This window comes from Augochlora pura, chromosome 2 (genome assembly GCF_028453695.1).
Source record: "Augochlora pura isolate Apur16 chromosome 2, APUR_v2.2.1, whole genome shotgun sequence".
NCBI lineage: Eukaryota > Metazoa > Arthropoda > Insecta > Hymenoptera > Halictidae > Augochlora > Augochlora pura.
Window position 1 is genome coordinate 5387062 of NC_135773.1, and position 27083 is coordinate 5414144.

The following is a 27083-nucleotide window of genomic DNA, read 5'->3' on the forward strand; positions in this document are numbered from 1 at the left end:
GCGTTTGCGCTAAATAAAGATACTTCGAACGACTTGAGAAATTCCTTATTTCCCGATTGCGAGTGGAGCTTCACATATAATTAATATACGTCCGGTAAATGAATTTCTAAAACTCTTTCCGAATCCATCGCACACGATTTTCAACCTTGTTCACATTATTTTCCACAAGATTACGGAACGTCCCAGGCGCGCAAACAAGCAGTCTAGTTGCAGGAACGTACCCGGAACGGTCGTTTAATCACAATTTACACTGGTTTATCGCGTAGCTTCGCTCTCCCCGGGGTCTTTCGATCGCTCGGTAACTCCGTTCGCAAGCATCTCGAAATATTTGTAACAATTTCATCGAGTGTACACCTGGAACACGTCGCCGATAAGATATAGTCGGAACCGTTCGTTATCGGCATCGTCGGCCGGACGATCCTCGCCGACCAGAACTTCGCCAGGTTCGTCGACCAACCTCGCCCAGAAACGACTTCCGCAAATATTGACAAAGTGGGTCGCAAACAATACAACGCTTTTTTGCCAGTCTCGAGTAGAGCAAGGCACAGGCGGCAGGCCGCGTCGAGAGCATAATATCGTCGGTTTCGTAGGAAACCAGCGACGCTCTATGAGCCGCGGAAAGAGGATCTCGACGGTTCTATGAACAATGAAACGATCTTAAGGACTTCGCTCGCGAGCAGCTTTGTCCGACATGTTCCCGCGAAGGACTTCGAGGCGACAATGGTGTTCTTGATTTTCATCGGTGGCCGCCCTTTACAAATTAGTCGGTATTATCGCGGACACAATGCCGACGGCATCTCCTCCTCGTTTTTCTCGCTTCGCTTCTAAAAGGATTCACGGTGTCCGATTGACGCCAGAACAGAAAAAGGACGCGCGACTAACACTTACCCTAGCCTGGTTAACCCCTTGCTGCGCCATTATCTTCATACTTGTAACGATTACAACGTTCTCGATTGCTATCGTTTCTTGGAATGAAGAAGATAATCTATGCTTATCGTGTTCTAACTCTTTTACTTGAATGATTAAGTATTTGCGGAATAACATTTATAATTGACAAGGTTGTTGCTAGAAATTTCATCGCGAATCTCACTGGTCAAAATAAGCAAGGAGTATGGAAGGGTTGAGAAACGTTCATAGATGTTTGAACATGTACTTTCGTTCTAAGAGTATTCTTTCATAAATGGTGAATATTTTAGTTTACATCTAAATGTGTGATTCAACTAAAATAATATTTATAGCACTTTTTCTTACGTGAATATAAAATGACCCAGTCTTAAACAGACCTTAGCCATTCTGATTAATATAATTCTAATTAATATGTTAAGTCGCAAGCATCCCACAATTTTTATACGAACAACTCGTTACGAGGAATCGTATAATTTTTAATAAGTGGATTAGATCAATGGCTGTAGAAAACAACGTAATCTTATAGCCAATTACAAGTACTTGAAGATTGCAAAGAAAATTGATTACGTATAAATTTCATTCAATTTTTACAGACGAAGCAATATCTCCGTTAAGAATTGTTAATGTAACAGTAATACCATTCAAATCCACATTATAATTCCCAATTGCTTCGAAAAAAAAAATTATCGACTCGCAAATAAATCGTTGACACGTAGGTAGCGAAACGTTTCCATAAACGTACAAATCCGCAAATATGTTTTGTATATTTCCGAATATCTGTCGCACATTGCGATTAAAATTTACGACTTTTGTTAACGATTAATGTATTTATAAAACACCGATTAAGCATCACTTTGATCCACAATTTTCTATCAAAATAATCTAACGGCGCCGTCGTCGATATTACTTTTTTTTTCGCGAGGCTATCTGCCAATGTCAATTAATAAGAACGTAAGGGGGGGTTGGTGCGCGCGCGGTTTCTGCCGCGCACCGTAAATAGAAATCGCCGCAGGATTTCACGATCCATTTACACCGTCAGAGTCAACACCAGAGTGTTTTGATTGAGAATCACGCGAGGACGAGTCGCTTGACGAATTTTTCCACGGAGATGGATCGTTGTTGCATCATGCTCGACGGCCGCGATAACGTTCGCTGGAACGAGCGATTCCTTAGGTGAATCGCGGGTCAAAGGGGAATCGGTTTAATCACGGCGAAACAAAGTCTAGCGGCTAACCGTACGCGAAGATATATGGCAATAAACTAATGACTGACCCGAGATTGCGCGCAACGACGTAATTTGCCCCGGCTCCGAGAGCACGTTATTCCACGATCCAAGCGTCGTTAGAAATCACGTATGCCGAACGATCCGCCTCTCTTCGGCGAATAAAACCTCGCGCCGATTACCGAAGACAAATTGCTGTATAATCAAAAAAGAAAATGAAACGCTTCGAGTCGCTTTGGAAAACATTTGTTACCCTTGCAACAATGTCCCATTGACAAACAGCAAAAATTACACTCGTCCTGTTATTATAAGAGAATGATCTCATTGGACATTACGGATAATTTTTCGTCACTGTCATAAATAAATATAAACATGTATCTATAGTTGAAATAAATGAGAAATAAAAAGTATGTAACATAAGTAAATTTAAATATTATTACTTCGTTGTCAACTAGCCGGAATCATTATCGCCGGAAAGCGAAATCATTGAACGAATTGAGAATTATTGTTCTGAAAATGTTCGTGCAACTTTCGAGAAGCAGATTACGAACAATAATTGCCGAGAGAAAACGTGATCGATCTTCTCGAGCGTTGGCGTCACAACGAGGCGGGTTCGATAAAGCGCGATTCTAGATAACACGGATAATTTGTTGGATTTTGCAACTGCCGTTCCCCAGATTCCTCGGTGGACCTGTCCCACGTGGACCGCAACCGCCGATTAACAACGAATTTTTCTCCGTTAAAATTACGTCCAAAATTACCGTCACGGGATTCGCCGGTCGCGGTCGATCTGTGGGAACGGCTTCGCAAAGTTTTTAACGCTTTTACGACGGTGATTCACGCCCGTCAAACGTCGAGCTGCACTTTCATTTAACGCGAACACAATGATGTAACGTATAAATAAGAATGGTATACAGCACGATTAATGCAAACAAAAATATAGTTGTAACTGAGAAACTATCGCTGGATCTAATGAAAATTGATGGATCTAAGCTGTTCTACTTAGTAACAAAAATTACGTAAAGATATACAACGATGACACATTAAGAAAATGGAGAAAGAAAATATGGAGAACGTTGAACGAATGTTGGAATAAACTTAATGAAAACGCAAGTCTGTGGAAAATTATAATCTGGAAAAGAACTGCTATATACTTTGGAAAATATTGTTTGCAAAAATGTTCTTCGCGGCTTCGTTAACGAGTTATTAACGAGAAACATGGACCAATTGGAAATCAAGTACAACGGACGAACGGAGGCGCGATAGCGAATTCGACACGGCAATGTGGTCGGAAGGGCGGGACAACGGTCGTACTCGCGCTCTAATTGGTCAATGTTTCCCGTTAATAACTCGTTAACGAGACCGCGGGGAACATTCTCGCTAAGGAAAATGTTGCTTCGAATCGCCTCGCGAGTCGGCTTTTTCAACGGCAATTCTGCAACACACTCCGTACACGGCAAATAATAAATCATCGAGCGCGTTTGCTTTCTACGTAGACGGGCTTCGCGTCGAGTGAGTCACGGTCTTCTTGAACGCCTTTATCGAGCGCCACATCATCGACGGAACCGATTACCCGCGATACGGATGCTCCGTTACAGATTCCGCTGGAAAACCGCGCGTGGATCCATCGAACCGCGTAGAGATCGCGAGAGAGCCGGCGTTGCGTCGGAGGCGCATTTCGCTGGAACACCGGAATGACCGAATGCCTGACTGCGGCGACGAGTGTGTGCTCATCGATAAGTCGACCGTGCCAATTGCACGCTTATCGGCCGATATCACGACACAGGCTCGTTGCTCTTATAAATAACGCGACGCGCGCGTGTGTGCTCGTCGTTGACGTGTTCCGGGGAATATCTCGAGTGGCTCTTTTCATGACTCGCCTCGAAATTGATTCGAGATCGGCCGCCGGAATCGAATGTGTACTGCGCGCTACATGGGCACCGAGATATCGTTCTACTTTGCCAGCCGGTCGGGCTTTTTTCTCGACTCCGAATCTCTGCGCCCGTCGCTCCGTAAACGTGACACGTGCGAGCGAAACCCCTGGCGAAGGTGTTCGGATTGCAAATAACTTTGATTTATTTCACGCACGTACTGTAATCTCTACAACTTATCCTTCTATTCTTATCACGATTTTCTAGCTACTCTCAATTACAGACACCTTTTCGAAGTTCCTCCTTCGGTTGATATGTTCATTCAAAACAATCCGTATCTGTTATAAAATTTTTCGAATCTCATAATAACTTTCTGATCGCAACTCGTTTACACTGAACGTGTAAATAATTTCAACGCTTTCTTTACCGATTATATAGCAATTAATTTGTACGAAAATTTTTCACAAGACATATACTAGTGATATAAAAGAAAGCGTAATATCTCTACGTAAATCTTATATGTGATATGTAAACGTTGAAAGAAGAATCATTAATTCGTACATAAAACTTTCCTTGTTATATACGTTTTTAAATGCGAAGACTCAGAAATTGGGTGTATGCGCAAGAATTTCTGCACCTGCCCTATAATTTGTAAAAAAAAGAGAAAAAGAAAGAAAAAAGAACGATTAAATACTGAAATTACGGGTCCCGCGAGGATCGGTCGACGAAAACGTAGGTTTCGCGAGAGATTTCCTCGTCTCGAGCGTTTCGAGAGCTCGGTCAGCTCGAGTGTGGAACGTTAATTCGTCGTGGCACGAAATCATCCGGCCGCGGTGGAGTGGTCGGGCCAGGGAACACCGTCGATACAGTATAACAATCGGGTCGCCGGGAAGTTTAAAGTATCGTCTGGAGGGTCGAGGCGGAAGTGGGTGGCGAGGAGTAGGAGGAGGAGAAGGAGGAAGAGGAGGAGGGGTAGGGTCCCTGTTAAAACTTTCCGCCTGGAGTTTCGTAATGATCGGCGAGCCAGTTTGCCCGGAAATAATATTTGTACAGCTTGTACGTAAACAACCCTGGCGGCCCTCCAGAGTGCCAATAACACCGCCTGTGTCAACTCGGTCAAGCAGCGGACCGCTTAACTGAGTCACGACGCGCGAGCGAGAAGAAAGGTGCAACTCTTCTTTGGAGGCGGGCGAGCGCGCGCGCTCGGAGAGTCGCCTAACTGCGGATTCGAAGTTCGACCGGTGCGACGAAGCGGTTGACGACCCCGCGATTTCGGTCGACGCGATCCGCTCGAGTGCCGAGCAAATTAACGAAACCCGGCAACGTTCTCCGAGAACTCGCGTCCCGGGTCGCGAGAAAGAAACGATGAAAAATGTATTTGACCAACTTCGAGTGTACTCGGGGAAAGAAACGGCGACTTCGAGAACCTAGGGCCCCGAGTGTCGTCGGCGATCGAAGGATAACCATTTGTTGTTCGACGCGCGGAGGTGTCGTATCCGGCAATCGAGAGAGAATTCATATTACATACTTCCAGGTTTCGTCAATTGTGTTCAATTGTACTGCGCTCTGAAATTTATGTTGAAATTCTTAAAAGTTTCGCGAACCTCGCATAAAATTAAATTAATATTATACGATTGAATTAATATCGCAAAGCAAAATTATACGACAACAGTTGCTTTAGCAATATTTCTACAGCTTGCAAATCCTAATATGGAGAAACTATAAACTACTTCTTAACCCAAAGTGTTAAGAAACGAAATTGTTTTAATTCTTAAAATCAGTTAACAAGGTACGGTAAATCGGGCATCTATAGATCGTCGCAGAAATTTACGCCGAGCGTCGCAGGGGTGAAAACGTTACCGTTATTCGTCTGATGGTAGATTAACGGGCCATGAACACCGCGAAAGGGTAGCTAATTTTGACAGAACGAAAATGGTGGATGCCTCGCCAAAAAAGGACGGCTAGGCCGGGACATCGATTCGCGGAACGATCCGTGGGAGTGTAGCCGTCCGCGTAGCAGCTATTTGCACGTCGCGAGATTTATAATGCGCGTCAATTACACGTAACACGCTTCGCTCATTCCGCGGTGTAATTCATCCCGTGTAATTACCAATGCATATTGCGGTCTCTGCGGAAGCTCGCAAGCGTGCGGACCACGAATTTCGTGCAATCGTACTTCGAACCCCTTTATTCGTCGCCATCCCCAGCCAGTCCGCCGCCGCCCCCCTCCCTCCCTCCCTCCATCCCCCCCTCCGCCCACCCCTAATCGTCGTCCTCCTCGTCTCGATTTCAATTTCACTCTGATCCTGCTGAATATATCCCGGCGACCCCCACGAACCCCTCCGGCACCATCGTTACGGTCTCCGGTCCCCGCGAGTTGCGCCACTCCATTCCTCTCTCCCTCTTACCATCATCTACACGCCAGACGACAATTATGTGACGAACAATCGTTGTCGCCGTACTCTTTGCACGTATCGCGATTTTGTAATTAAGGATAAGGCTTTGTTTGATCGCCGTCGCGATTTCAATTCGTCGGAACCCCGGTGAACCGGTTCCCCCCAATCTGGCCCGAGCCGATATTTTAATTTTCCCCCAGGAATTTTTTTTGCGGCACAAAAGAACGGGATTACGAATTGTACAGGGTGTACCCGCGGAATGTATGGTTGGCCAAAAATGTCCTCGAGCCGTCTTCCGAAACTGAATGACTTTTTTTTCTAGTTCGAAACGCTTCGACATTTTTCGATGCTCCAGCGATTGATTAGTTTACCAGCTGGAATGTACAAAAAATCTTCGTTGCGTACATTTCGCGAATTGATGTCGTAAAATCGGTTGCTGCGAGAACGATAGGCAGATGGTGTAAATTTTCAAGCTAAAACCCCTTCTATTTTTCTTGCGTAAGTGACGTTGCGAACGTTGAATAGGGTGATCTATAAATCACGGTATTTTCACACGATCGAATTTAACTATGGGTTGTTGTACAGCATATTGCCACACTCTCGGAGATTTCTGGAAATCGAATGGCGCGCAAACAGCCGAAGATTGCGGGGAGGGACCCGGTAATCAAGTCACCGAAAAAGCTTTTATCGGTACGCCCCTTATCGAAAGTCGTCGATCGAACAGGAATTACGAAAGTAGCACAGGAGCAATTCCGAAATAAGAATTCCGGTCTCGATTTTAAGAAGGATTAACCAGACTATAAGAACCGATATCGGTGTGCAAACATATCGCGCGCTCGAGTAACGGGAGAAAAGATAAACCGTGCAACAAGGCTGAACGGCGTCGCACGATTTCACCAGAAATCATCGTTTACTTTTGCCTTCGTCGTCGCTGATAAACCGAGCGTTCCGAACTACTCGAATCAAAGTCCTCATGCCGTATCGATTTTATTCGACCGCGCGCGCGATAAACGGTGCTAACTAAAATATTATTCGAAACTGCGAGCGATTGATAAAAGTGCGAGGAGAAGTCCGGGTAACAAGCCGGACAAACAATCGAGAACGACGATCGAAGGTAAACAGGATCGTCGGTGACGATCACGAGGGACACAGGTAACATCTTTTTCCCCCGTTCCCTCGCCATTACTTTGCCAGAGACCCGCGCCCCCGTTCTTCCTTTCGCTCGTTACCAGGCCGGTACACCTGTATTGACAGTGCAAGCAGTTGCCAACAATCAATTGTCTTCTCTGTGAATTGTAGCCTGGCCTGCAAGGGGAAAGTTCAGCCTCGAATTTTACGAGCCGGCCGCGTTAATAAGGATTACAGGATTAGACCCGTGGATAGGGAAAAGATGCTCCCCGGAGTTACGACCGACCCGCCCGGGGATGGTCGCACACCGACCGTGACGACGATGCGAATTTTTATATTAGCCCTATCGATTACGGAAACCCATCGGCGACAAGCGCTGCCGCGATAAAACTGAAAGCGTTAACTTCCGCCGACCCACCGATCTTCCTAGCGCTTAAACGGTTTCCCTCGTGATACGATAACCGAGACCCACGTGCGCGATCGTTTCGGCCGCAAACGCGACTGTACCAGGTGTGGCACGAGTAACGAGCTTAGATCGGTGGAGTTGAATACGCAACTCGGGAAGTATTTTAATGTAAATCTGAGAAAATCGATATTTTCTAATCTCTTGAAGAATATAACAAGGGTTGAAACGGCACTGAAAATAGCTGTCTCTATTGACATAATAATATCTACCGAAATAATATTATAATTGTTACAGATATAGTGTTATTACAATATTTGTTAAAATAATAATAATATATAAGACGCGATAAATTTGGACTCTTTAGTTTGAGTTTCACTAACTAAATCACCTTGATTTCGTGGCAATCGATTTTCGGCACTTAACACGTTAACACCCTTCGGAGATTCCAGGGTATTCCAGGATCGGCTGAGCACCCCGTCCGAGAATTAGGGACGACAGGAATAAAATAAAGGGAGGATCGGCCGACAGGATAAAGTAAAAATGGATCGCCGAAACCGGACTTTCAAAGTGAGGAAATCTGTTCCACTTTCAATACAGTATTGGAAGCGTTCCAGCAGTTCCAGGTAATTCTGAACGACAGAGACGTCCCTCCTTATCTGGGATTTACTCCTCCCACCCGATCCCCCTTGGCCGTTTTCCCTTCTCCCTGGCCTTTGCCGGGTCGGTAATCGTCGATACCACCACGTGTCATCTATACGGAACGACGCCACATACGGACGTAATGTAATCGTGGATATTGGCCGACGGTGGCGGTCACGGGTACACGGATTTATTTTCGTCGTTCCGAACGAGCTTTTCCGCGTCAGCTAGCGGCCTGTTTACGGCCGAATGAAAATTTGCTCGCCGGCCAAATATTATTCCGTCGGCGACCCCCCGTTTACGAACGCTTTTGCCCTCCGTTCGTTCCTTCGCTCCTTTTCTTCGCCCCGCCTGTCTGCCGCAAACGTAGCGCGCGCACCCACCAAACACCAGGTATAAAACGGATCCGACGATGTAAATTTTTATAGCGTGTTTGCGGAGTCTCGTTGACTTTCTGTTTACCCTCCGTCGACGAAACGAATATAGACAAACCCGCCATCGTCTCGCTCGCCTCGAGAGACGTTTATTGTTAAAAATGTTTATATCAAACTTTTAACACGTTCGCTGACCGCGTCGCATATTACTTGGAACGTGTGCGCCGCATTTCGATTCAACAGAAACTTTAATCCTCGCATTGAATCGGCCATGCTCTTGTTATTTTTTTTTTTTAAGTACATTGTACTTTCGAGTGGACACGAAGACTGTACCTAGAAATATTCTTCGGTAGTCTTTAATCTTTCTGGAAATACGTCGTTGAAGAATTTTTATCGAACTTATGAAAAATTAATGACTTACAACGAGTTACTTTTTCATGAATAATTTTAATTCAATCTTTCTTAAAAATAACTTTCATTTAATAGTATTTAATTAATATGTGAATTTCTACTTTAGAAGAGCGGTTAAGTAAATTGTTTCAATTAAATCTAATAAATAAGAATTATGATTTTATATAACGTTTTGTTCGCGTCGTTTTAAAAATCATCGATGTTAGCAACGTAGAATGTACTATGACAGTTTTGTGTGCAACGAGTACTGTACAACTTCGTCTCTTCGATAGTTTCCACAACCACTCTATTGAATTTTTATGACAAGCGCGAATTGCAAATGCTTCCACAATTGTTGCCCAAGTTCAAACAGCTTAGGCACGTGCTGTGTGTCAAGTACGTAGTTCTGTTATGCGCTTACTTCTGCGGAAACGTAAAAAAAAAAACGATCAAACGCTTTTAGATAGTAGTTTTCAAGTTAAAAGTCAACTGTCTTCGGGTAACGTGACTATTAGCTTATTTACAACTTGGAGAGTTGAACGCTTATTTATAGAAGAACCGTAATGTATTTTTAGCAATGCGACGGAGAAGACTTTCTTCTAAAATGCCCGCGATATTGGATTTATAATGACTTCAAGATGAATTGTGCAAGCGCGATTTGTTATTCCGAACTACGTTTCAACTATCTATACGTGTCGGCATCAAATTTTCAAGACTCACGTGTTCCAATTAATTTTTCACGTTCTTGCCTATTCCTAGATCTTCGATTTATATTCTGGTGCTCCGCATTCGTAGCTTTCTGTGTACACACATATACGTACGATGGCGTAGGTTGCAAACAGCCTCTATCGATAAATACAGACGCATGCTGAGTTTTAATTAATCAAGCCCACGCAGTCGATACTATTTGATTTACAAAGCCTTAATATTTCGTCGAATATACAGACATTTCAATCCGACCCAGAATATTTTACAAAACAATTTAAATTATGTGTAGAGACATTCGTCAAACTTGCTAGAAAAGTTTTTTATTCCCAACGTTGAAAACACAATGTACAATATTTTACAGAGGTAAGTTTATCAGTCCGGCGCAAACAAATAATTCCAAAATCGGAAACCGCGACGGCAAAATCCGCCGGGACAGTCTTATTAGCAACGAATAACGTATAATTAACAGAGATACAGATGTCGTCCAACTTTAGACGAGTCCGAGACCAGCGTGCGACGGCGCAGCGGAGCCATTATCATTGCCATTAACGTTATAAATTGACTGTGGGTCGTGAGGCAAGTTAGCACGCGCAATATGGGTCTAAATAAGACCCGCGATCCGACGTCCAATTAAATTGAATATTCGAGCCGACGGAACGGGGCGAACGGTCTAGCGCGTGATGAAGTTTCGGGGCCGTGTGTGTTCCGGCGAAGAACGGAGGAGAGGAGCGAAAAGAGAGTTCGGGGATCTGCAGGGTCGAAAAACCGGGGAAAGGACGGGGGGTGCGAAGGGGGCGCGGTACGTGGGTAAACTATCGAGAGAAAATAAATACGGGACCCGGGATTCGTTCGACTAACGATCTGAAAGAGAGTCCGTCTGGCAGCGGGTACGCGCGACTCGCCGTCGCTGCCGTTCGAACCGTGGAGCCCGTCGAAAAAAAAAAGCTCTGACAGTACTTTCCAGGTCTGCCTTTCTATTCCGTTCGAGTGACGCCAATGATAAAAAAACACACACATATATACACACACACACACACACAGAGACACACACACACACACACACACGGACCAAAGAGATAGAAAGAGGACGGGAGACCATGGGCTACGAATCTATCCGTCGGGAGGCTCTACAGCCGGCTGCCCGGTCGATATCGGTAACTCGAATTAGCATGGGTAGAGGAGCTCGGGATCGGTATACTGCAACGAACGCGATACTTATCGAAAGTACGCTCACAATTGAAAGGATTTTCGAGCACGGGGGCATCGCGCGGATGCGTATTCGATACCCGAGGCGGTGAGCTGCGAGGAAAATCGACGGGAATTGAAAAAAGTAGAGGAAGATAGCGACAGAGAGAGTCCGAGTAACGGAGAAGAGACATATATGTGAAAAAGAATCGCGCCGGCGACGGGTTACCAGGTGCAATTTTCGCAACCTTATTTCTTACGGGCGTGCCCGATTTAAATTGGTAGCGAGCCCCGGCAAGGTTGGATTTCATTTCGTCGAGTTTGTATTGTGCCCGAGTGGACGCACGCTCTCGCTCTCTTTCGCGCCCGAGAGCACGACAATGTCGGGAGGGGGGAAACGCCGCGGCGCAACGTTAATGCATATCTCGCGGGCGATCTGAATATTTTCACGGTTACTTTATACCAGTAATGACCGGCTATTGACAGCGAGATGCGGCAAGGGCAGCCGGTCATGTTAAACGGCCTTCTCGCGACACGTATAATTTCCCGATAAGTAGAAACGTGCCCGATAAGCGGTTCGATCGGTAACAACAATAAGCGGTGCCTTGCGCGTGATTCATTGCAAACTGCGGTTTTCGTTGCGTGTGATTAACTCTCTGAGAACGAATGTATCGGACGATTGTACGGTTGCCGACCTTGCGCGCGATTACATTCTCATTTGGAAGGCGTCGGAATTTCTCTGGAGAAAGAGAGAATCGTGTATCAATGCGAAATCATTTACAAAACTTTAAATAATAAATTCGAGACAGATTTATATAGTTGACTGGATCACGAGTGCAGATTGCCTGTTATTTTTTTGATAATTTTTTAAGAAATTTTAATTCTGTAAAAGTTCGATGCTTTTTACACCGGTGCGGTCCGAATTTGTTTAATCGATTCGCTCGGCTCTGTGAACCTTGTGAAGTTTGTTCCCCGATTCAGGTTCACCGAAATCGCTTCATCGCAGTAATAACATTTATGAACGAGCGATACACTCTTAAACGCGGCCGAATAACGTGAATACAGATGGCGTGTATGTATTTCCATTTAATTTGTAGAATATTATTGATATTGCCGAAATAGTCAATTCTTTGTCACTGTCAGATTTATTTTGGACAAATTTCAATGCTTCGTCCACGAGCAAAATATAATTTCAAATTTTCTTCCACAGGTTCCGTCTTTAAATTGAAATCAAACTACGCACGTCTTATCTTTTTGATTTATCAATCTCGTTTAATGTCATAAGTTGTTCAGTTAAATAAAATCTTTTCGCAAATATAGACAATATCGCAACTTTGTTCTACATTCAACAAATATGATTGTGTGCGCTAAACATCGGCTGTGATCTTCAGCTCGAGCCGAAATCGGTATTTTAAGGTGAGAGTTTGAATCTGATTCGCCGCATTAGAAACTCTAGGTGTTGCAATAGCGCGGTATACTCGCTCGTATCAGCCGTGTCGAATCGAATTATACGGTCGACCGCGATTAAACGGTGGGAAACTAAAAACTCTCTCGCCCGGAAATGTCTCAATATCGGCGATCATTTTCGATATTTTCATCGGAAGACCGTGCCAGTCATTCCTGTCAAACGTGCACGCAGAACATCGGAACAGTAATGTACAAGTTCGAACATCAATTGTACATCCGAAACACATAACGTTGTAACACGAAAACTTAACGAGTAGAACGGAAAATTCTCAATCGATTCAAATCGACGGACCTCTAAATTATACCAAATATTTCTCACTGTCGCGCATTATTTTCACACTACAATACTCTTATTTTTGGATTGTAATAAATTAAAAATATTTCTTGTTGAAAATGTATTCGATCGTGTTTCATCGTTTTTGAAATTTTCATAAAAATAAATAGATTTCCGAGCATACTATTACGTAAGAACATACACTAGGAACTGACACCTCCAAAACGTTGATTCATTCGAATAGTTCCTAACGCGGAACATTCAAATACGAATTTATCGAACCGACGGAACAATGAGCGCGGGTTGGAGTCGGTCGAGTAACAAATTCGTATTCAAAGTTCAAACAGTTCGAGCATTATTTACAGGTCTGCAGAGCAGAGAGAAAGGTGCAGAGAGAACGAAAAAGAAGAACGCTCGGAGAGGTGGGGTGAGAAGGACGATCGAGCAAGAGAAAAAGAAATAAAACCACTTACCGGGTGCCGTGCCGCAGCTGCCACAGCCACAGCTGCCGCCGCGTTTATACCGGCACTGGGGTACATCTTATCGTCAGAGTCCTTCGAAGAGGTTATGTTGGCTCCCTTCCGTCACGACGAAGTCCTGCCAGGAGTAATGGATATGTCCTCCGTTATCCTCAGGTATATCCAACGGTATCCCAGGTCATAGCCTGTACGCACTGTTATTCACTGGTCTCGAGGAAAGAACAATCAAAACCGAGGGAGAAAAAACAAGACAACAAAAAAATTGTCGTGAAGCAGGGGGTGGCGTCGAGCCAAGAACAAGTTGAGAGAACGCGTAAGCAAGCGAGAAAGAGAGAGAAAGAAACAAGAAACCGAAAACACAAGGGAACCCAAGTATAGTCGACGTCGCACACACCACTTTTGCACACTGGTCACTTTCCTCCTCTCGAGAGTCGTCCAACACACACGCTGTTTCGTGGGCTCGTTTACACAAAAAAGGTGGGCGAGAACACAGGGAGGAGAAACGAGGCACGGTTCACCGGGTACAATGAGAACGCTCGACGGTGTTCAGAAGCACAGTAGAAGTGTACACGATACGAATACGCAGCGTAGAAACACACATAGGAGACGACGCAGCTCGCAACGATCTACCCTCGGCAACGGACGGGTATCAACTAATCAACCGCAGAGCCGAGGGGAAGCTCTTCCCTCCCGTTCCCCTGCATCCGCGCCCGTTACGCCCTCCCACTGCTCGCCGCGACACCACGTGGTCTCCCCTCGCTCGGTCTCGCTCGGGCCTCGTCGCGCTTGCGGCGCCGCTCGTTTCTCGTTTCCCGTGTTACCCCCACTGCTGCTTGGTCGCTGCCTCTCGCTTTATCCCGTTGCGGCGCACACCTTCGACAATCGGGCTCTTAGCTCGTTCGTCTCTTCTCCGTCCGCGCCGCGTGTATATGCGAGCTGGTACTAGTGCTTATACGTTTCAGCGAGACCGGGAATCCGTTCTCGTCGCGATCCGCTTTGCATTTTTCTTCTCTTCGTCTGTCTGTCTACTTCCCTCTATTCCTCCCTCTTCCTCACCTCTCTTACTCTTTCTTCCTCTCTCTCTCTCTATCTCTCTCTTCTACTCTCTGTCTCTTTCTTGCTCGTTTTTTTCCTTCTTTTACTTGAGTAAAAACGAGATTTGCGCGGTAGATCTTGCGGCAGAGTTTGTAGCTGCGTTACCGGCCGAGTATTAAATTATTACTACGGGACACGATGAACATCGCTAACGCGCGCGCTGGGAAACCCGTGTTCGCCTTCCTCTTTATTACACGCGAATTTGATCGCTTCATAACGAACGCCGGCGAATGCCACTGCCATCGTCGCCACCGCCGACGAGCCGCGACTCCTTCCAATCTGTTATTAAATTGAATCGCGCCGCGAGGGGGCTCCCGGACGATTTTAAAATAATTATCCCTTCGTTCGAACGATTACGCGAAATTTCGCGTTCCGATAATGGCGAACGGAACGAGAGTCGAGTCATTAACGACCACGCCGACATATTGCACTCGAGCACTCGTAAATATTATAATAAATATAGTCGAGTCACACCTGCATTCGAATTTAATGAGACTAAAGTGTTCGCCTACGACAATTTTTGGGCAATAGCGTTCGACGATTTAGGTAATTGCTTTTTTGACAATGGATTGGATTTTGTTCTTTGTAGGCGATATATCTTAAAACGTGAATAAATGTTTTTTTTTCAATTTGAATAGTAGCTAAAAAATGTCCAGAAAATTCAATTGAATTTGAAGACTCGATTTAAAGATTAAATTAAATTTAATGATTATCGAATAGGAATTACAGAGACTTTAGACACAAAGAATTTTTTCAAACAATAGATAGGGACTTGTTTAATTCGGTAAAAATACGAAGAGAGTATTTTTCTAAAATGTAACAATCTTTTCATAAATAAATTTATAAAATTTCTAGGCGAGTTATTATAGTTTTGCTTGCGAATTCTTCTAGTGAAACTGTTTGCTACAAAAGCAAACGAAAACCTTACCTAGACCGTTCAGACCGAATCGAGGAACCGATACCTGAGGAACCTCGTTCCAGACAAGATTTCCATCAGGCCCATCTACAGGGTGGCCATAAAGTTGGTTACAAGTCTGTAAAAGTCATACTTCCCTTCATAAAATATTGCTTCTGGTTATAAATTGTATAGAACAAAAAACCTGTTGGCCCTTGCAATTCACAAAAAATTTCTCAGAACATAAAATCGAAACAATACTGAACAATTTCTATTTCAACTTTTCGATGCAACTATACATAAAAGAAAGCGAACAAAATCTTTGTGAGAAACCATAATCCGTTTGCTAAGTAACTGAAGCTTTATAAATTGTATACGTTGATTCATTTGCGTTATTTTATATTCTACAATTGTAGCATGTATCCATAGGAAATATAATAAATTTCATATGAAATATGATAAATTAAAATTTTCCATTTCCCGTAGAAAATTCCGAGCAAAGAAAATTACGTCAGGGTAAACTTCTTCAAAAAATCGTATGACGCGGAATTTTAGGAGACAAAGGGTATTGTTACGCCGGCTCGTAGAATTTACTTTGAAAAAAGTATCCACATTTTGCACACCCTGTAGACTATTTCCTTGTTATTTCTGGCCCCTGCCGTTCGGAGTCCTTCCGCCACAATCCTACAATCTTCTCTCACGAACCAACACTTTTTGGTCGGTTTACTTTCGTTCCGTTCGCCGACACGAATCTTTCGGATTGGAGTTCAGTCTCCTCGGTCATCTGTCATCCTTGTCACGCTTGTTTAGTTTCTCTCATTTTCGTCCTCGCTATCTCTGCGGACCGTCCGTTTCATCCTCGACCTCCTGGTTCCCGTGTACCTTGCCCTTCTCGCTCTTTCGACAACATATTGGGCGAGTTCTCTGTTCCCCCCCTCCCCTATGTCCGAAACCTCTTTCCCCGCCGCCTAACTGGGTATACTTAAAGCCTGTATATATTCTACGTGCACCGGTTACCGTCATGCACATCCCCTTTCGGTCGGGACGACATCCATCGACGACCTTTCCACCTCAACTCCCCGAAAACAATTATTATCGTTTTACCCTCGCTGCACTCGGTGACATTTGATCTTGGGCGTTGTTGTTTAGCGAGAGAGAGAGAGAGAGAGAGAGAGAGAGAGAGGACGAAAGAAGCGGGGTGCAGACAGCTTCTGGGATCCGTGGAACGAAGACTTGTTCGGTCGCCGAGCGAGGTTTTTAATGACCGGCGACACGCGAGGTATGTTCGTCACGAAATTTCGCGGCTGCCAGGCAAATGGAAGAAGAAATTACGGAGGCACGCTAATGACACCGTGGCCGGGCTCGAACGGGCACGGTTTAGCGATCGCAACTCAAGGAAATCGCGACGCTGTGAATTCTGCAGCATTTTTCGCCTACTTCTCTTTCTCTTTACGGCGAAACGATGTTTTAATCATTTAAAAAGTTGTCCATTCGGTTTTCGAGGAATTGCACGCTGTTTCGACATTGTACGTAGGGCTGTTTAGGTATCCACCAAACTATTACTCATGTGGTTCCAAATATTTTAGCTGTTTCACGAGTATCGTGTTGATTTCTGGTAGCGTTACTCCGTTTTTTCAGATCTATCAGTTTAATCTTGATTAACGATATGACCGCAATGACACCGCAATTTTCAACTTTCTAGGTGTATCTCAAAAAAATGCTACATCTAGAAAAACTGATGAGTTCCTCATAAAGATCATTTACCAAAAGTTGTATAACCCGATGGTTCGTTAATTTTATTAAAACAATCACGTTCACCAAGATGGAAACGCCTGGCAGGACCGAATAATATATCTCTCGATAAAATCTGCGCCTTGTATCCGTGAACTTTGTCGCCTGTTTTAACATTGACACAGCGACAACACGTTTCAAAGTGAACCTTTTTTTTTCTATAAAATAAATTCAATCGCCGTTGATGAAATTCAATGAAATTTCGCAAGAATCGTGTTAACACGGGCCTCTCTCTCTCTCTCTCTCTCTCTCTCTTACACGTTTTTCCGATCGAATTCATTAATACGGAATTTTATGAACATCAAGAGAGCGGAATAATTGTTCGAAAACGTAACAATGTAACTTTCGTGGGACTTTATTTATAATACTTGGACGTTTCATAACAGAAAATCGTGCAATCGTCCTCGCAATAACCGTATAATTATTACGTGCGGAATTAATTACCGTTTCGGAGCAAATATTTAAGAGCCGGCTGACACGGGTTTCGCCCGGAACGTGTAAAGCACGGAACGATTTGCTGTAATACATGACGCAGAAATCGGTGCCGCATAAATTCGAGCCGCGAAAGCTGGAAAGGAACACGTCATCGCTTGTCATCGAAGTGGAACGCTCGATACGAATTCCTTGCTCGCTATCTCCTGACATATCGACGACGCATTTAACCGGATAAGCCCCTCGCAAAAATAGGACGCTTCACCGAATATTATGCTCCCGTCGAAGCATCGAGCGACAGATAATTCGTGTTTTTTCTCTCCCTTTTTCTCTCTCTCTCTCTCTCTCTTCCCTCTCCCCTCCGTTTCTTTCTTTCTCTCTGCCTCCCCCCTCCTCTCTCTCTCTCTCTTTTTCTCCCTATCTGCCGGTTCTCATCGTGCAGGAATGTAACGTAAATCGCGTAAAAACCGGTTGCTATCCGACGCAAACAATACGGAGTTAACGCTGAATTTTACAGAGTCGAGTGTGACGAACGTTGACGTTCCTCAAACAACTCCCCCGCCGAGCCCCTTGCCCACCCCTTTATCTTATTTGCTCAAAACTTTAACGGCTCATATTTTTTCACCGGGGTGGGGGAGGCGGGAGGGCGGGTGGGGGAAGGCAAGTATTTCCCTCAAACCGTACGATGGACTACGACTCCATAATTTCACCGACAACCATCGATATTCCGACGCCTCGTTCTTCTCTCCCTCGTTTCGCAGGAAAATCGCGGAGCAACAAATCGATCGCGTGCTGTCATCTGTTCGCATACTTATTTAAACAGTCGCGACGGATCCACCCGTTTATCAATGACGACACGCGGAACATTTAGGATCATCGATGTTTATAGTTTGCGTAGCGCGTGCGCGCGCGTTCGCAGCGCGCACGGTTTATTAATGCCTCCATTTATTTGCGTCGCTCTATTGTCCGGTCGGTTTTCCCGACAGAAACTGATCGGCGAACATCAAAACGATTCCGCCCGTTGCACGTAATAATTCCGCCGTCGATCGAGTGATATAAGATTACAAGCGACATTATATCGCATGACCCGGCGCATGCAACTCTATCGATTACGGAAAGAAAACCGGCGCTGCCAGCCGTTTCTCACGTACGCACCGGCGAACTCTTTTATTTTTTGACTCGCGTCGACGATCATCGGACTGATCGAGCGAGACTAGTGTTTATTTATTACGACGCGTATACCGGGGAAAAAAGTGACGCGCAATCGTAACGGCACGCCGTGCACCGCGATTGCTAAAAAAAATTACGATTTCATTTCCTCGCAAGTTCACGGTGTCGTCCAACGACCTTTTCACGGATCCGGCGAATTTTTCATGCGCACACTTGGAGCATCCGTCCGCGAAATTATTGCGAATGCAACGAGTCAATTTGCAGACGGCTGTTGTACGTACCGCACAATAATCTCCGTTCTCGCGTACAGTTTTACATCGAATTTAATTTTACAACGTTATCCGAATTTAATTGGAGCCCAATAATTCTTATCGTAGCTGATCAGTTTGCCCAGCGAACACATCATTACAATTGGTGATTTTTCGTAACGCGTCAATAACGCGATGTTCGACAAGTGCGAAAAATGTTTGCGCGCGTGTACACCGATAAAAGTGTTACACACGCGCATGCCGCCGTTGTAAACTTCGGAAAGAGAAATATTAAGCTTTTATGAAATCTCTGCCTTTACCATGTTGTCTCTAAAAATGCGAATTGATATGTATACGAAACATAGGAGGAACTAATATTTGAAAAGTGCGGACAGCGTCACCATCGGATAACCCCAGTGGAAAATTTCGTACAATTGGAATAACTTAGACGAGGTTGTCATTATTATATTATTAACGCAAACTAATAATTGCAACTATGAAGAAAATGGTACGGCAAAGGAATACATAATACCTTGTGTGACAACCATAGGTGACGCAAGTCCATCGGAGACTACGCGCCAGCGCAAATTGGAAGAATTTTGTTCAAGGTGTTCGTCGACTTTGCCAAAAGTACATCTTTCGAATGAACGCAACAAGATCGAGTATGAAATCGCGATCATGCATGGCAGACAATCGTGCAGCACTAGAGCGGAGCGTGGAACGTGACTTCTCGCGGCGATGCGTGCGTTCTGAACGAGCCGGTCGGCGTACGGTGGCTCTCGTGAATTGTACGTACAGTTGCCTCGCTGGAAAACGTGTTTATTGGTTAATTGCATCATTGTTGCCAAGTGCCCGGCTGCCAATTGGCTCGGCCATCAATCGCCGCGCGGTGGCTACACGTCCGCTCGATATCCGGCGAAAAACGTTTCGCGTGTCGATCGAGCTTCCTGCGGTGCCCGATTCGCCTCCGCGATATCCTTTTTTTCGAGGCCGGGCGTCTTTTCGTGACAGACCGGTGCTGCTCTCCGTTGTGCCCGATAACGATTAAACGGCGACCGAACCGATCATTGTCAACGTCGGTTTATGAAACGACGCGATTTTGGCAGCTGCCTCTGTAAGCGCTGCAGCAAGATTAATCGAAGCGATATTTATTCGGGCAATTTGACTAATTGACGACGCGGCCCGATCGGACGTGCAAATCTATGGACAGGTAAATTCGATTTGCGGCAAATACGCTGGCGAGTAAGGACCGTCTCGTAAGCGGTTTACGTTTCGGAGAGATAAAGAGCATCGAGGTCGAGTTCAAGAAAGGCTTTTTTGTCGCGGCGTCGAAGCCGAAACAGAATCAGTTTGGTCTGACGAATGATTGGTTTGATCAGTCGTAACTCCAGTGATTTCTCCAGCCAGGAATAGTGGCGTTAGTTTGTAACAATAAAATATTAGATACACCGCCATTGATAAGTGTTATCAAGATACCCGGCACGCGCACACGAATATCGTGTTAATGCTACAATAATGCAATAAATAAAAATTAGCGTCGATTGAACGTTTCGTGGGCAGGCCGTAATTGGTTTCCGTACAGTGCATATATCCCACCATTTAAAACCTCGAACTATTCTATCTTGTTGTTTATCAGTTGTAATGATATACTGTACAGACCTCTTCAAACGGACACATTCAATCACAGATAACCATATCGAATACCTTGCTGCGTGACATTTTTCGTATCATCGCTATTTCTCATTATGTTTCGTTAACGTTATCTGTTCTCAAGTAATGCCGAACATAGATTTTATACCTTTGGATAATAAGCTAACAAACGTATATAAATATCTAAATACTAAATATTTTTGGACATTTTGGTGTACAACTATACTGATCGGTGTTCGGATGTACGGACGATACGCTTCCAAGATGGCGGGATCTTAAATTACGGTTGCGCGCGCTGTTAGGTTAACGGTGAAAAATTTCATGAATCCGAAACAACGGGGAAAGCACGCGTAATCTTCCCTATTTATCATCGATGCGATTCGACCGCGCGCAATCGTCCTCAGAATCACGAAATCCAATTTCGGATCAAAATATTAAGCCAGGTCACCGTGAAATGTACGTGCGCGCGTATCCGCGAGTGGTTTCAGTTTGGTAAAACGATCAAAAAATGATTTTCCGCGAAAACACCTATGACGCCTGTGATCCGGTGTTCCCAGTGACCGTCACTATTTCCACGCTTCCTGATAACGGACACACGAGCGCGCTGATATCAGCCGGCCGCGCGCGAGAATTAATTGCCGAAGCGGCAATGGATTAGGCGAAAAGTTTTATCGACGCGGTGGCCGCAACCGCTCACGGATGGACGAGCAACGCCGGCCCGGACGGAAAACTTTCCGCGACGCTGCAGGGGATCTTTGGACCTGGACCGGGGACTCCGAAGCATGAAAAGTCATTAGAATCCTATCTGAAGTCGTTCTTGCGGAACAAAGCGGCCTTGCTCGTTCCCCGTTGCAGCAACGCGAACCGTTCCGATAAACCGGGCGAAAAATAATTCTGGCCCGCGTCGATAACGCGCTCGCTGACGAGACGAACAGAGTAACTGTAAAAAACAGAAAAGACCGCTCCTTTGGTCGGTAGAAAATGCTTTTTATCGTGCACGCTCCACCTGCGTTCCCGTCGACGAACGAAACAAAAGGGGGCGGCAGAAAGAGAGAAGCTCCCGGAAAAAGAAGCAGACTATTACTTTTTAATATATTGTCGCTTTTTATTGCGCTCGAATCGTTTCCCTTTGTCAGGCCACGTCGGCGACGAGCACGATAAATGCGGTCGCGGCTCATACGCGGCCAGATACCGTACGCCGGAATCGGAAGAACCGCGATCTTCTACGAGGTAACCCCTTAACAGAGCACTCTGACATTGCGGTAAGTGCAAAATAAAAAAAAAAAAAGAAATGCGGCCGACAGAGAACGAGAAAGTCGACAGAGAGGCTGGGAGAGGGAGCGAGAGGTAAAGAGGGCGACGCCGGGGTGGAAAGAAAGAGGGTAGACCGTATACGAGCGCGATATTAAAAAAGGGGGAAGGAACGACGACGGGAGAAATCGGGAGGAGTGTTTTCGTCACAGCACCGAGGCGAAGAGAAATGACATTACATAGCATGAAGGCGCGATGCAGAAAAAGCTCTCGAGCTTCGAGCAACGCTTCGCGCCCGTCGACGACTGCAAAAAACCGCTTAAAAAGCTCCGCCGCGCTGCCTAGCTCGAATGATCGCCTGGATTCAAGCGCGCCGATTATACGCGTACCCATTGACGTGTGCAGGAACGTTTACGCGTTCAGAAGTGCTTCCCTACTCCACAGCTTTACGGAGACGGCGAACAACGGCGTCGAACTTGTCTTTCAATTCGATAATTCGAAGCTGGCGACGACTCGCTGCTAGATCACGCCCTCTTCGATTACTCGCCCAAAAAACTCTTCCACGGTCTACGCCGAATATTTCTTTCGCGGAAAAATATGCAAAATATTGGAACAAAGCTACGAAACCTTTTTGTAAGCAATTTTCTTAAACATCTCACGTAGCAGTCAATAGCAAAATATCGACCGGCACAGAAGAGTGCCGCGAATATGATGGAAATTCAATCGCCTTTTCTTCGATAACAGCAATATATTTCGTACATACTATTGAGATTTAAGTTCGCCGTGATTCCGGACCGATCGATACGCGAGCAGGATTTTCATCGGAAATATTATCGCAGGGTCGTTTTTGAAAAATGTGCAACCTTAAAACAAGGCTGCAACGTCGAAGAACAGCCGAGTTTACAAAAAGCGAGCGATTAAACGATCCCGTGTTTAAATTCAACGAAACGCTGAGCCCAATCTTTTCTACGCCACTGGTTATTCGCAACGAATATACATACGCGGTCTCGTGTACCTACATACTTGCCCGTGGGGACTGACTGCGGCTAGCAAAGAGGGTGGTTCTCTGAAGGCTTGTGAACACGCGACGGTAAAGTGTACACGCGCTCAGCGAAACGTTACAGAAAACCGCCGGCGCGGCTCGGCTCGGCTCGGCTCGGCGCAGCACAGCGCGGCACGGCGTATAGTCCATGGAAAATCATGAAGCACGCTCCTGTCTCATCGTTGAATCAAATAGCAGACAATAGTTTCCCCGATGCGGTATATCTATTTACGACGAGGCCGTAAAGTTCCGTGGCTGCGTCTACGTGGCACCCTATACTCGGTTAATGACAAACACCGCGAATTGCTGCCCCCCCACTCGGCTCCGCTCCCCCAATAAAAACCGATCGTCGAAGTCGGCGAAGACGCGAAGCGACGTGTTCTTCGCAGTGCGTAAAGTACCGCAGATAACGTGCGTGCTAAAAGGTCGGAAAGTCCCTGAAGAGAGGAAGAGTGGAAGCGCGGAGTCTCGAGTTCTACCGCAGCAGCGAAGAGGGACAACGCACCGGATTCGTCTTTTGGCGGGCCGATGATCGTCGAGACGCGTCGGCCGCCGCAAAACCATAATTCCCCATCGGCGAGCAGAAACCGCGGTCGTTTCCGACGACCTCCGTTACTTTTCATCCGTCAAAATTCAACCGGCGCGGCGGGGCGCGGTGCGGTGCGGCACGGTGCGGCGCAGAGACAGCGGTATGTAAAGACGCTCGAAGAAGGAGGAACAAGAGACACGCCGCGCCGCCGATAGTAGGACAAGGACGAGAAGAGGAAAGGGGGATCAGCGTATCGAGTGCGAGACGAGGACAGACGGTAGAACACGGTACACGGCGCGAAATGCTCTTCACTGATTTCCTTCTCTAAATATGGCCGCCTTCGAACATCCTCTCCTCCTCTACACACCGAGGGACTCGGTGGTGCACCCCCTTTCCGATAACCACCCATAACCGCCCCTGCTTGCCCGAGGTTCTACTTGATTGCCAAGGCGTCTTAACCTCGGCCTCGGCGCAGTCCGCGCGGACTCCGGGATCCGTCGGCATTGGAAAAACCGTCGAAACGGCCTATGACCGACGGGGACTTGCACCAACAGCCAACCTGAGCACGGAAAAATCCCCGGCGACGCCCAGTGGGCGAATAAAGAGGCGTAATCGAGAACGAAAAAGGCCAATCCTGCCAGAAGACCGCAGTCACTCCGACCAACTGGCTTCCACGTGGTGCACCGCTGACAGCCGACCGTTAAGTCCGCGCGGACTGCTTCCCCGACCTTTATTATGCCTTTCTACGTGCCAGTATACGTGTGTATAGACACGGCTACACTGCGCGGCCTATACTCTCCCTCCCTCTCTCTCTCTCTCTCTTCTTCTCCCTCTCTCTGTCCCTCTCTCCTTCTCACTCTCCCTTTCTCCATCTCTCTCTCCTCTCCTCGAGTTTCGAACTCGTGGTAGGGGCTCGAAGAAAGAAGAGGGTACGACCCCGGGGGTCGCGGAAGAAAGAAGAAAGAGAAGGCAGTACGGTCACCAAATGAACGAACATTTCCGTGGCACGAACCACGGAAAACGTTCGAACCGGAGAATAACGTTGCCGGCGGTAGTGGCGGTGATAGTTCCGATGCTGGTAGTGGTAGCATTCGCGTTCTCGGGCCACTCCACACGGACTGGTCCAGCCAATTAATACCAACGCCTTTCGCTCCCAGACTCCGAAAAATCCTCTTGTTCCTAGCCACGACAATGGGCAGCCGCGGGTCCATTCGACGATATCGTTCCTGGTAGCCCAACCGTTTCGTTGACAACTGCAACGAAGGTGTTATCCCCGCCGTGAAAAAGTTTTGTCAAATCGGACTCGACTGCCACGGACTGTACAGTCCTCGACCGTTCGCTTCGTTCTACGTCTATGCGCTACTTTATCTTGCCTTCTCTCTCTCTCTTTCTGTTTCACGTCTCGAACGGGAGAATAAGTATCCGCCCGCGTCGGCGATGTCCTTATTGCAACGCAAAGCGCCGTTATACACCTGTCATTTTCCTCGAGTGGAAAGAATTCGAGGATAGCGGCCTGAACGGGGTGGAGTGAACAGGGAAAGACAGAGGGCGAAAAGAATCCAGTTACTTGCAAATGAAATTACTCTTGCCCCATTCCGTTAAGCCATTCGAATCGATCTCCGACGATCGGCCGATTACGTGCACGATCCTCGGCGATCGGCTTGCGTTCCGTGATCGTTCAGACCGTTCAACCGCGGGCTTGTTTAATCACGTCGAAAAACAATATTAATAAAGCTCGAGGACGTTCGCGACGCGCCGGCGCTCGATCTAACGAATTCACCGACAGAGGCTATTATATCGTTACGAGTGTATTTACGAATGCGGCGACTCGCGGATGGCTCGGTTTTAGCGAGAACCCGGGTTTCATTGACGAAATCCTCAAAAATTCACCACACGGTATGTACATATGTACAGCGCAGACGGCCAGGGCTGGGCGCACCATCTGCGAAACCCTGCGCCGTGCACGTTGAACAAACAAGATATTCGGATAGACATATTTTAGAAAAACAGAGCAACCCTCGATTCCGAGAATTGTCATCTTCACGTTTTTTCTACGTCCTCCCCAATTTTAAAATAATTCTACTCAAACGAAACTCGTAATGTTTCGGAATTAGAGTCGGACTCGTGGTAAATTGTAAAGAGTTATTGACCGAATCGTGTACGCTCTACGAAATGGAAATAGCGTCTGGAAAATCGTGTGCTTGTCAGTAAATTTTGTTCGGTAATGGCTGCGGGAACCGGAAATGTACAAGTTATAAAAATCGCGTTGGAAGTAACATACAATCGCAAAAAGTTTACGCTGATTTTTGCGAACGAGACCTCGACGAAAGAAAATTCAATGTTTGCGCCGTGAAAATGTGAGTTAATTTTTGGCCCAGCCTTTCCATTATGGCAGCTGCTGGTGCACGCTCTGCGGCCGCGGTCGCCGGTTCTGCACGTGGTGACGTACCGGTCGAAATAAACCGGAAAAGAAAAACTGAAACACACCGACGCGCGTCATTATTTTGGGGAACGGCGAACGCCGGCCGACCGGATATATATTCAACGTATCAATAAATTATAATGAATTTTGGCACACGGAATGTTAACAGGGGCGTGTGTTCATAAAATTCCGCGTGCGCTTATGACGGCGCGTTCATAACAACCTATGTCAATGCGCATCGTTTTCCTGCGGAGATTTTCGGGAATTCCAATATATATTCCGTCAAAACGTCCGGATTAAATTAATAATCGATTTTACAACCGACACGGTGGAAGGGGAAAAGCGGCGATTTATTAGCGTACCGGTGTTGTACATAAAATTGCACTTCACTTTCTCTCTTTTTCTTGTTTCGTAACCAACCCCCTTACCGTCGCCGCCACCCTCCCGCGTCGTCCCCTACCGGTTACCTTCCCGCATACTTTCCATCTCTCCTCTCCCCCCCCCCTCCCCCCGCCCACGCGCTCCTCCTGCCCCCGCCGTACGGAAATTCAGCCCCCTTCTCCGACGCGGCGAGCTCTTTCGCCAGAGATTTCGATCGATCGTTTTCAATGCGGTGTCATTTCAACGAGAGCCACGGCAAGCGAACACTCTCGACGCTTAACGATCGTTTTATAAAATGACGTGACCCTCGTAATTTCATTATACCTTAATCCGACGAACGTTGGCGTTGCGGCGGGGGAGAAAGGGAAACCGCGCCGCGCAGAGAGAGAGAGAGAGAGAGAGAGAGAGAGAGAGAGAGAAAGAGGGAGAAGTCAGGCAGTAGAAGCGAGAGGAAACTGAACGGACGAAACGCTGAAAAAAGGGAGGGAAGGTAGAAACCTCTCTTCGATATTCAAGAGTGGCACTCGCAATATTAACGAGCGCCTATTAGCGAGTGGCAACTGGTAGAGGAAGGGAAATCCGTTTTGCTTTCTTTCGTTCTTCTTTTTTTTTTTTCTAAATACAAGAAGGGTTGGCGCGAATCTCCCGCCCACCCTGCCATTAAATCATCCGCCCCTCCTTTCTTCTCTTTTTACGAGACCGTTTTTAATTCGTTCCTCCGCCATGCGCGAG

General features: G+C 46.2%; 1 protein-coding gene across 1 annotated transcript in view; it reads right to left on the bottom strand.

The window, feature by feature from the left end:
- Window positions 1-14085, bottom strand: part of LOC144476219 (protein groucho) — an 80178-nt gene extending 66093 nt beyond the window's left edge. The window contains exon 1 of the mRNA XM_078192899.1: window positions 13440-14085. Within this exon, the coding sequence (XP_078049025.1) occupies window positions 13440-13505 (66 nt within the window). The 5' untranslated portion in view covers window positions 13506-14085. The remainder of the gene's footprint in view (window positions 1-13439) is intronic.
- Window positions 14086-27083: the final 12998 nt, after the last annotated feature.